Source organism: Ursus arctos, unplaced genomic scaffold (assembly GCF_023065955.2).
Source record: "Ursus arctos isolate Adak ecotype North America unplaced genomic scaffold, UrsArc2.0 scaffold_5, whole genome shotgun sequence".
In the NCBI taxonomy this organism is placed as follows: domain Eukaryota; kingdom Metazoa; phylum Chordata; class Mammalia; order Carnivora; family Ursidae; genus Ursus; species Ursus arctos.
This window is the reverse complement of record NW_026623067.1, coordinates 5,287,018-5,298,763: the sequence shown is the minus strand read 5'-3', so window position 1 is coordinate 5,298,763 and position 11,746 is coordinate 5,287,018. Positions and strand designations below refer to the sequence as shown.

Here is an 11,746-nt window from a genome sequence, read left to right as displayed (position 1 = left end):
CAAGGGAAACAATCAACAAAACTAAAAGACAACCTACAGAATGGGAGAAGATATTTGCAAATGGCAAATCAGATAAAAGACTAGTATCAAAAATATATAATAGTTACAAAACTCAACACCCCCCTAGAAAAGAATAAATAATCCAGCTAAATAATTTGCAGAAGTCATGAACAGACATTTCTCTGAAGAAGACATCCAGATGGCCAATAGACACATGAAAAGATGATCAACTCTGGGAAACAAACAGAGGGCTTCAGAGGGGAGGGGGGTGGGGAATGGGATAGGCTGGCGATGGGGATTAAGGAGGGCACATATTGCATGGTGCACTGGGTGTTATACACAAGTAATGGATCATGGAAATTTACATAAAAACCTAGGGATGTACTGTATGGTGACTAACCTACTATAATAAATAAATAAATAAATAAATAAATAAATAAATAAATAAGATGATCAACATCCCTGATCATCAGAGAAATACAAATCAAAACTACAATGCTCTATCACTCCACACCACTCAGAATGGCTAAAAGCAGCAACACAAGAAACAGGTGTTGGTGAGGATGTGGAGAATGGGGAAAACTTGTGTCCTGTTCATGCAAACTGGTTCAACCACTGTGGAAAATAGCATGGAGGTTCCTCACATAGGTAAAAACAGAATCACCATATGATCCAGCAATTGCACCACCAGAAATTTACTCAAATGATGTAAAAGACCACTTCAAGGGATCCAACAACCCTGAGGTTTATAGCATCTTTATCTATAGTAGCCAATTTATGGAAACACCCAAGTGTTGATCAATTGACTAATGGATAGATATGGTATACATACATGATAGAATATTTTTCAGCCATAAAAAGAATGAAATCTTACTATTTGCAAATATGTGGATGAAGCTAGGGAGTTATACTAAGCGAAAAAAGTCAGAGAAAGACAAACAACATATGTTTTCACTCGTATGTGCAATTTAAGAAACAAAACAAACGAGCAAAGTGGGGTAAAAAAGAGAGAGAATAAGAAAGAGGGAAACCAACAAACAAGAAAAAAAAAACAGATCCTTAAGTATATAGAACAAACTGATGCATACCAGATGGAAGGTTGGTTGGGGGATAGGTTAAATAAATGATGGGGATTAAGGAGTGCACTCGTGATGAGTACCATGTGTTGTATGGAATTGCTGAATCACTATATTTTACAACTGAAGCTAATATTACACTGTAGGTTAACTAATTGGAATTTAAATAAAAACTTTCAAAAAGTGGAAAGAAACATGCTAAATTTACATAACTTCGTTATCGCTATTTGAACTTGCTATAATGAAAGTAAAGGAGTGTGTTGGGGATGAACTTCATGCTGGATGAAGCTTGCGTTTTGGCTGGTATGAGCTAGAGCTGCTAGCCTTAGAGCCAATACCAAAGGAAAAATTAGTCTGAAACAACAGATACTTTTTTTTTTTTAAGATTTTATTTAGGAGAAAAGATGGCGGAAGAGTAGGGGACCCTATTTCAACTGGTACCCTGAATTGAGCTGGATATCTACAAGACCGTTCTGAACAACCACAAAATCAGCCTGAGATGTAAGAAGATATATCTGGATCTCTACAAACAGAATATCTCCGGTGATTGGTCTCGAGGTATGAAGTGGGGAGCTGTGATTCTGCAGACAGATGCCGGAAGATAAATGGAAGAGAGAGGGAGCCTCCATGCTCTTGTGCTGGGAAGCAAAAGGCCTCTAAGTTCTGGGGACTGGGCATAGACTTACAGACTGGTAGCAGCAGGGAAAGGACTTTAAGGGAGCCTCCTCAGATTGAAACCTGGAGCTATGGGGTTGCACATGTAAACTGGGGTTAGCTTGCACAAAGGGCAGAGACATGCCTGGGCCTGGGACTGAGGGCTGGGAGAGTGGCTGTGGGGCACACAGCCAGGGTCGCTGTGGTTTTTTAGCAGCACAGACAGAGACAGTGTGGCCTGGAGAGTTCAGTGAAGAACAGACTGCAATCTTTCTGTTCTGCAACAGAGGTGTGGATATAGTCACGTGTGCTCTGACTCTCAGAAGGGATGCGGAAAGCCTCCAGGGAAAGCCTCCAGAAAGAAAAGCCCCCCAAAAATGGTTTTCACTGAGCCTACCCCCCCCACAGGGGACAGGGAACTCTGCCCAAACAGGGTTGCCTGAGTAACAGTGCAACAGGTCCCTACCCCAGAAGACAGGCTGGAAGAACAAGAGGCCAAAACCCCTAAGGTCCCTATAAAACAGGTGCATCTTGCTTGGGTTGTGGCCAATAATTTGGACTCTGTACATTCCTTCAACCACCCCCCAACAGAATGACTAAGTGGAAGAGCCCCAAGAAATAAAAGAATCAAAGACTCTGGCATCTGCCGCAGAACTAATGGGTATGGGTATAACCAAGATATCAGAAATAGACTTCAGAGTAACAATTATCAAGGTGTATCTAGAGTTGAAGAAAGTATTAACAGCAATATAGAATCTCTTAGGGCAGAAATGAGATCTAATCAGGCTGAACTTAAAAGTGCTATGAATGAAATGCAGTCTAAACTGGATACTCTGATTACCAGGGTAAATGAGGCAGAAGAACAAATTAGTGAGTGAGAGTATAAAATGATAGAAAGGAAGGAAACAGAGGAGGATAGGAAAAACAGAGTAAACCCAAGGAATCAAACTGAGAGAGATTACTGACTCAATGAAATGTTCCAGTATCAGAAGTACTGGGATCCCTGAGGTGCTGGAGAGAGAGAGAGTGAATCTTAGCTGAGAAAGTCTCTAATCTGGGGAAGGAAACAAACATTCATGTCCAAGAGGCAGAGAGGAAGCCCCCCCCCAAAGATCAATGAGAACAGACAGATGCCTTTACATATAATAGTACAATTTGCAAATGTTAGATCCAAGGAAGCAATCTTGAAAGCAGCGAGAGGGAATAGATTTCTTATGTATAGAGGGAGGAACATCAGAATAACATCAGACCTGTCCACAGAGACCTGGAAAGCCAGAAAGGGCTGGCAAGACATATTCAGGGTACTACATGAGAAGAACATGTAGCCAAGGATATTTTATCCAGCAAGGCTGTCATTCAGAATGGATGGACAGACAAGGAGCTTCCAAACTGACAGAAACTGAAAGAATATGTGACCACCAAACTAGCCCTGCAAGAAATATTAAGGGGGGGGGGTCTATTAAAGGAGAAAGGCCCCAAGAGTGATATAGAACAGAAATTTACAGAGACAATCTATAGAAACAAGGCCTTCACAGGCAACATGATGACAATAAAATCATATCTTTCAATAATCACTGTCAAAGTGAATGGTCTAAATGCTCCAATGAAATGACACAGGGTTGCAAATTGGATAGAAAGATATGACCCATCCATACATTGTATACAAGACTCATTTTGAACCTAAACATACATTTAGACTGAAAGTGAAGGGATGGAGAACAATTTTTCATACCAATGGGCCTCAAAAGAAAGCTGGGGTAGTAATTCTCATATCAGACAAATTAGATTTTAAGCTAAAGACCATAGTTAGAGATACAGAAGGATGCTATATCATTCTTAAAGGGCATAACCAACAAGAGAATCTAACAAGTGTAAATGTCTATGCCCCCACCAGGGGCAACTACATAAGCCAACTGTTAACCAAAATAAAGAGACCTATTGATACTAATACTTTTAATAGTAGGGGACCTCAACACTCCACTCTCAGCAATAGACAGATCATCTAAGCAGCAAATCAACAAAGAAACAAGAGCTTTGAATGACACACTGGATCAGATGGACCTCATAGGTATATAAAGAACATTCCACCCTAAAACAACAGAATACTCATTCTTTTCAAATGCACATGGAACTTTCTCCAAAATAGACCATATACTGGGTCACAAAACAGGTCTCAACTGATACCAAAAGATTGAGATTATTCCCTACATATTCTCAGACCTTTGAAGCTAGAACTCAACCCAGAAAAATTTTGGAAGAAACCAGAAAACTTAGAAGCTAAGAATCATCCTGCTAAGAATGTTTGGGTCAACCAGGAAATTAAAGAAGAACTTAAGCAATGTGTGGAAACCAGTGAGAACAAAACCACATTGGTCCAAAACCTATGGGATACTGCAAAGGTGGTTCTAAGGGAGAAATACATAGCCATCCAAACCTCACTCAAAAAAAGGAAAAAATATAAAATACTGAACCTATACTCACACCTTAAACAATTGCAGAAGAATATGCTGAAGCCACACATGGAAAGAGAACTGATTAAGGTTAGAGCAGAGATCAATGAAATAGAAACCAGAAATACAGTAGAGACGATCAATGAAACTAGAAGCTGGCTCTTCGAAAGTATTAATGATTGACAAACCACTGGGCAGACTTATCCAAAAGAAAAGAGAAAGGACCCAAATTAATAAAATTATGAATGAAAGGGGAGAAATCACGACTAACACCAAGGAAATAGAAACTACCTAAACAGAATCAGGAAGAGATTGACATCCTAAATAGGCCAATATCCAGTATCGAGATTGAAGCAGTGATCAAAAATCTCCCATAAGACAAGAGTCCAGGGCCAGAGGGATTCCCTGAGGAATTCTATCAAACATTCAAAAATAAATAGTACCTATTCTCGTAATGTTTGTTTTATGACCCAGAATGGCTCACTCTTGGTGAGAGTGCTATGTAAATATGAGAAGAATGCACTTTCTGTTCCTGTTGTAGTGTTCTAGAAATGCAAATTACATCCAGTTGATAGACGGTGCTGTTCAGTTCAACTGTTCTTACTGATGTTTTTCAGTCAGGATACCTCAGTTATTATTTGACTAGTGTTACACTATCGAACCATAATAGTGGGTTTTTCAACTCCTTTGCATTTTAATAGAAACTGAGCGGTTTTCCCACACATATACCTATGCACTGTTAGGCAAATACACGTGAAGTATCATTATGCCTTCACAAATCATTGGCCCATTTATCATAAAGTAATGTTCCTCTTTATCCCAGCTATTTTCCATTCTCTAAAATATGTTTTTTTTTCTTAGATTATTATACCTACTCAAGATTCCATTGTATTATTGTTAGCATCTTGTAACTTTCTCCATCCTTATAATTTTATGGTATTTGTATTTTATATTTATAGTATGTTTTGTTTTTAATTCACTTTAACAGTATTGCTGGGGGGTTCACGCACATTTTTTTTCTTATTGAAGTATACTTGAGATAAAATATTATAGTAATTTCTAATGTACAGCATAGTGATCCAATAATTGTATACATTACAAAAGGCTCACAATTAACAGTGTAGTCAGCACACAAATGTGTTACAACATAGTTGACTATATTCCCTGTGCTGCATTTTTCATCCTGGCGTCCTATTTATATTATATGGACAGTCTGTTCCCTTTGTTTTCACCCAATATCTTTTTCTCTGGCAACCGTATTTATGAATCTTTCTGTATTTTGTTTGCTTATTTCTTTGTTCTGTTTTTTAGATTCCACATATAATTGAAAACATGTATTGTCTTTTACTAACTTATTTTAGTTACCATAGTACACTCTAGTTCCATTCATGCTGTCAAAATGTCAAGATTTTATTCTTTTAAGGCTGAGTAATATTTTTATATGATAACAAAATATCAAATATAATATTTCTTTTTTCAATCATTTGAGGAACATCCATACTGTTTGCAATAGTGACTCTGCTCACCAACAGTGCGCAAGTGTTCCTTTTCTCCACATCCTTGCCAACACTTGTTATTTATCTTATTTTTTTTTTATTCTAGCCATTCTTACAGGTGTTAGGTAACATCTTCTTGTGGTTTTCATTTGTATTTCCCTTATAATTAGTGATTAGTTGAGCATTTTTTATGTTCTTATTGAATGTCTTCTTTAGAAAATAACTATCCAAAATCTGCACATTTTTAATTTTTTTAAATCTTTTTTCCCCCTACTGAATTGTATAAGTTCTTTATCTCTTTTTGGATATCAAGTCCTTACCAGGTATACAATTTTCAAATATTTACTCCCATTCAGTATGTTGCCTCTCATTTTGTTGATGATTTCCTTTGTTGCACAAAGGCTTTTTAATATGATATAGTCCTACATGTTTATTTTTCTTTTATTGTTCTTTTACCTTTGTTTTTGGTGTCAAATTAAAAACAAATCATTGCCAAGACTGATGTCAAGTAGCTAACAGTCTGTGTTTTCTTCCAGGATTAGTATGGTTCCAGGTCTTTTGTTCAAGTTTACTCCATTTTGAGTTAATGTTTATATATGGCATATTGTACTAGTCCAGTTTCATTCTTCTGCATGTAGCTGTCTAGTTTTATACATCTAGCACCATTTATGGAAAAGAGTATCCTTTCTTTATTGTATATTCTTGACTGTTTTGTCATACATTAATAGACCACGTTTTAATGGGTTTATTTCCTATACTTTTCCAGTAATCTATGTGTTTGTTTGTATGCCAATACCAAGTTTTGATTACTATGCCTTAGTAATATAGTTTGAAATCATAACTATACCTGCACTTTTGTTCTTCTTTCTCAAGATTACTTTGAATATTTGATGTCTTTTTTGGTTCAGTAAATATTTTAAGATTTTTTATTTTTTTAACTACACTGGACATAAAATAAAAAACAATAAATAAGAATATAATAATCAGAGATGCATGCAAAAATCTGTGTAAGAGATTCATTCTTAAGGCCCATTTTTTCTTTATTTCTGTGAAAAACAGCATTGAAAGTTTGCTAACAGTGATTTTGAGTCTGTAGATTGTTTTGAGAGGTATGAATATTTTAACATTACTTCCTCCAATAAGCATAGAATATCTTTCCCTTTATTCATGTCTTGTATAATTTTTTTTAATTTCATATTTTTCCAGGTTCAAAAATTTTATCTCCTTGCTTAAAATATATTCTTAGGTGTTTTGTTCTCTTTTTTAAAGATTTATTTTATTATTTTATTTTATTATTTTATTTTATTTATGTTCTTTTATTTCAGTGACAGAGCAAGTGAGCATGAGTGAGGAGAGGGACAGAGAGAATCTCAAGTAGACTCTTCACTTAGCTTGAAGCCCAATGCGGGACTTGATCTCACAACCATGAGATCATGACCCAAACCAAAATGAAGAATCAGAAGCCAAACCAACAGGGACACTCAGGTGCATCATCCTTGAAGTCTTATTTTACATTTTTAAATTGTGATAATATTGTATGTGCATTTGGAAAATATGATAAGTTAAAAATAAGTATGTCAAAAAACATAGTAAAATCTCATTTATGTTGACATATATAAATTTTGCGTTAGTATATTGTAAAAACACAGGAAAATGCAAAAAATAAATACAGGAAAAAATCTGATATTTTTCCCCAAGGGATAGAAAACAGGAATGGAGATGAAGAATGAAATTTGTTTCTCCATTATCTTATATTGTAAATATTTTATATGGTGTAAGGAATGGTATCTGGCTTATGACAAATATTTTTTTAAAAAATCAAAATAAGTAGACATGTGATGTGATGAGCACTGGGTATTATATGCAACTGATGTATCATTGAACCATACATTAGAAACTATATGTTGGCTAATTTAATTTAAATTTAAAAAATAAAGAGTAAACAAAAATGAAGAAAAAAATCAAAATAAGTAGCAAATAAAAAGACACAGCTAATCACTATTGTTAAGATATGAGATTATAAATTAAAATCAACCCATTACCTGACAATGTAAAGTTTCACAAAAGTATTTTAACAGTTTTGTTATTAATTAGATTTCATGCCAGGTAACACTACTGGGAAAAAATTATCCCAATGTGAACCTAATTCTCTGCACTTCCAATTTAATGTTGTCTGTGATGACAACATGAGACAGCATCAGTAGTTGATTAGCTCTCATTCTAATTAGTCAATTGTAAAGATGCATGAAAATGCAAGACCCATATAAGTGCCCTTTGAACCTGTGCTTGCCAGTGGAGAGAAGACTGCCATTCACCAACACACTGGAAACCAGAGCCATAGCAATGTTTAAACAGGAATTTTTATCTTGTTGGACGAAAGGTCCAGCTTTTCAACTTTTTTTCCTATGTGAGAACGTGCCCTTTATTAGCCTTGTTTTTATCACTAAGTTTCACAGTGTTTTAAATTGACTCCTAAAATTAGGGAAACTTGATTTATATTAGGTAAGTGAATTTCTTCCAAACCTCTATGCATCTACTATAAGCTTTCCAGTGTTATTCCAGCTCTTTTGATATGTTTAAGCAGGTAAACTTATTTCACCTGATTGCATTTGACTTTCCTTTAGGAAAATAAGGTATTTTAATTTAGATTAATTTTAAAATAGGTATTTTAATTTTGATTATTAGTCGAATAGCAGTCATGAATCCTTATTGAAGGAAAAGAACTAAATCATAATGAATAATACATAAATACTTCTAGGATTTTATTGAGTTTTAAAATAAAGCTCACATATTATCTTCTTAAAGGCTTTGTATAAATGTTAGTGATTTATTGTAACCTTGATTACACTGAAGTTGTACATTATTATCATGTCATTGTCACAGAAAAAATACAAAGAAAATGTTTAGTTCTACCCATCCTTCCTTCCCAATTACTTATGCTATAATAAGGTAGAGAAAAGTTGAGGAAGAAATAATCTCCCAGTTATTCATACCATGCCTTCAAACCATAAGAGAGGCTGTTAACTATGGACAATAAACTGAGGGTTGCTGGAGGGGTGGTGAGTGAGGACATGGGATAATGGGTGATGGGTATTATGGAGGGCACTTGTTGGGATGAGCACTGTACGTCACTAAATTCTACACCTGAAACTAATATTACACTATGTATTAACTAACTAGAAATTAAATAAAACTTGAAACAGTGGAGGCACCTGGGTGGCATAGGGGTTAAGCATCTGGCTTCAGCTCAGGGCATGATCCCGGCATTATGGGATCGAGCCCCACATCAGGCTCCTACGCTGGGAGCCTGCTTCTTCCTCTCCCACTCCCCCTGCTTGTGTTCCCTCTCTCGCTGGCTGTCTCTATTTCTGTTAAATAAATAAATAAATAAATAATAAAATCTTAAAAAAAAAAACAAACTTGAAACAGTAATAAAAACAAATATACTAAGAACACAGTTCACATTGAACTAAAGCAAATTTCTGAGACTAGGTAAACAAATTACTCTATTTTATTCCAAATTTCCCCATATTATAACCTATTCCATCAAAGTAAAATGAATATATGAGGTAGTATTTATCTATTTCATGCACAATTATGAAATATATGAGGTAGTATTTGTCTATTTTATGAATACATTTTAGGCTATCACATGAAAAATTATTCTAATCTGCTTTAATGACTATCTTAATGTAACTGTTTCTACATCCTTTGAGAAATTATACTTTGCAAGATATGCTCTACCCAAGAAACAACTTCACAATCAGTGAATAACAGAACCAACACAAAGAGACAGATTCCGAAGATTCAAGAAAATTTTTCTTATGTTTCAAAAAAAAATTGCCATGCCTGAGATATTAATGAATGTGACCTCAATAACAAGATTCTTGCTTGTGGGATTCCCTGATGATCAGGTGCTGCAGAGACTTTAAGCTGCATTCTTCTCCCTGGTTTACCTGGCAGCATTGGTGGGAAACCTCGTCATTATCACTCTCACCACCATTGACCACCTTCTCCAAACCCCCATGTACTTCCTCCTGAAAAATCTGTCTTTGATTGATATCTGTTACATCTCTGTCACTGTCCCCAAATCCGCCATGAACACTCTGACCAATAGGCATTCCATCTCCTTCATGGGATGTGCCTCACAGGTTTTCCTTGTTGTTTTCTTTGCCAGCACAGAGTTTGCCCTCCTTCTGGTGATGTCCTATGACCGCTATGCTGCCATCTGCTGTCCTCTGCACTATGAGGCCATCATGAATAGGGGTTCCTGTGTGCAGATGGTGACAGCATCATGGTTCAGTGGGTGTGTCTATGGATCCATTCATGTTGCAGGTACATTCTCTGTCCGTTTCTGTGGTTCCAACGTAGTGCATCAGTTTTTCTGTGACATTCCATCATTGCTCACACTGGCTTGTTCTGGGGAGCAAATTCTAGAATATGTGTTTATTATTGCTAGTTTTTGTTTTGCTTTTGTATATTTTAGTTTCATGGTTGCTTCCTATGTTTATATTGTGTCCACTGTTCTAAGAATTTCTTCTTCACAAGGCAGGTTTAAAACCTTCTCCACCCGCATGCCCCATCTAACTGTGGTAACCTTGTTCCTCTCTTCTGGATATATTGCATATTTAGGTTTGAACTCAAAATCCCCAATATCGCTGTACCTTTTTATGACTGTGTTATATTCTCTGTTACCTCCCAGCCTGAATCCTATCATTTACAGCTTGAGAAATAGGGACATGAAAGCGGCTCTTGGAAAAATTTTTGGTGAAAAAATGACACCAAATATATAAATATTCAAAATATCAGTGACTCTGATACACAATAATATGTATCAAATTATTGGTTTATACAATTAAGTTGATAATCACAAATAAAAATACTTTTAAATATAATTACTAATAATTGGAAATTATTTGGTTTGTAAAATTGTTGGTATTAGATACCTATTGTATCATTGTTGCTGCTACATAGGATGCTTTATTTATGAGGTTAGATGGGCTTGAACGTCAGTGGAGTGTCTTGAAAATTTCCACTTCAGTGGAAATGTTCCAATAATTATTTTCACAGCAATAGGCCACTGGTATAAAGTAATATTTTTTTTTCATTTCTAATCAGCACTGGTTTAATTCTCACTTGAAAAGGTTTTAGAATGTTTTCAAATTTTACATTGTTATTATAATTCCAGAATGTGATTTGTTTTTTTCTTTACTCTTGCACTAGTTTTTAAAAATGAATAATTGATTCCAAATTTGTTATTTCTTTTCTTTTCTTCTTTCTTTCTTCTTTCTTTCTTCTTTCTTTTTCTTTCTTTCTTTCTTTCTTTCTTTCTTTCTTTCTTTCTTTCTTTCTTTCTTTCTTCTTCCATTTATTTATTTACTTTGAGAGACAGAGTGTAAGCAAGGAGAGTGGCAGAAGGAGAGGGCAAGAGAGCATCCTTAAGCAGACTCCCTGCTGAGTACGTGGAGCCTGATGCGGGTCTTGATTTCATGACTCTGAGATTAAGACTTGTGCCAAAACCAAGAGTCAGATGCTGAACCAACTGAGCCACCCAGACAACCTTATTATCTTTTTTTTTTTTATTTGTTTGTATTGGCAAGAAAATTTTTAGAAGCTCATTTTAACTGATTTCTTAAATAATTAATCCCACAATAGTGGACTTGGAAATATTACAATTATAAAAGTCTTTAGAAGACTTTGTAGGCACAGTATATTGTTAGCAAATGTCATTGGAAATCACGCAGTGACATTTTTTAAATTAATGAGATTAGTTTGCAAAGGAGACAATTCTCAGTATGCAATTCAAACAGAAAAAAATGTTATTGTCACATATCCAAGAACAGGATAATTAAGGAAAGATACCATGGTGAGAGAGAACATACCTCAATATCATTAAGGCCATCTTCAAGGGGGGGAAACTGAGAACTTTTTCCCTGTAGTCAGGAACATGACAAGGATGTCCACTCCCAGCATTGTTGTTGAATATATTACTGGAAGTCCTATCCTCAGCAATCAGACAACAGAAAGAAATAAAAGGCACCCAAATTAGCAAAGAAGAAGTCAAACGTTC

General features: G+C 35.5%; 1 protein-coding gene across 1 annotated transcript; it reads left to right on the top strand.

The window, feature by feature from the left end:
• Window positions 1-9,521: 9,521 nt before the first annotated feature.
• Window positions 9,522-10,469, top strand: LOC113261846 (olfactory receptor 14A16-like). The gene is given in 1 exon segment (XM_057307275.1): window positions 9,522-10,469. A coding segment is annotated over 1 exon segment (948 nt).
• The last annotated feature ends 1,277 nt before the right edge of the window (window positions 10,470-11,746 follow it).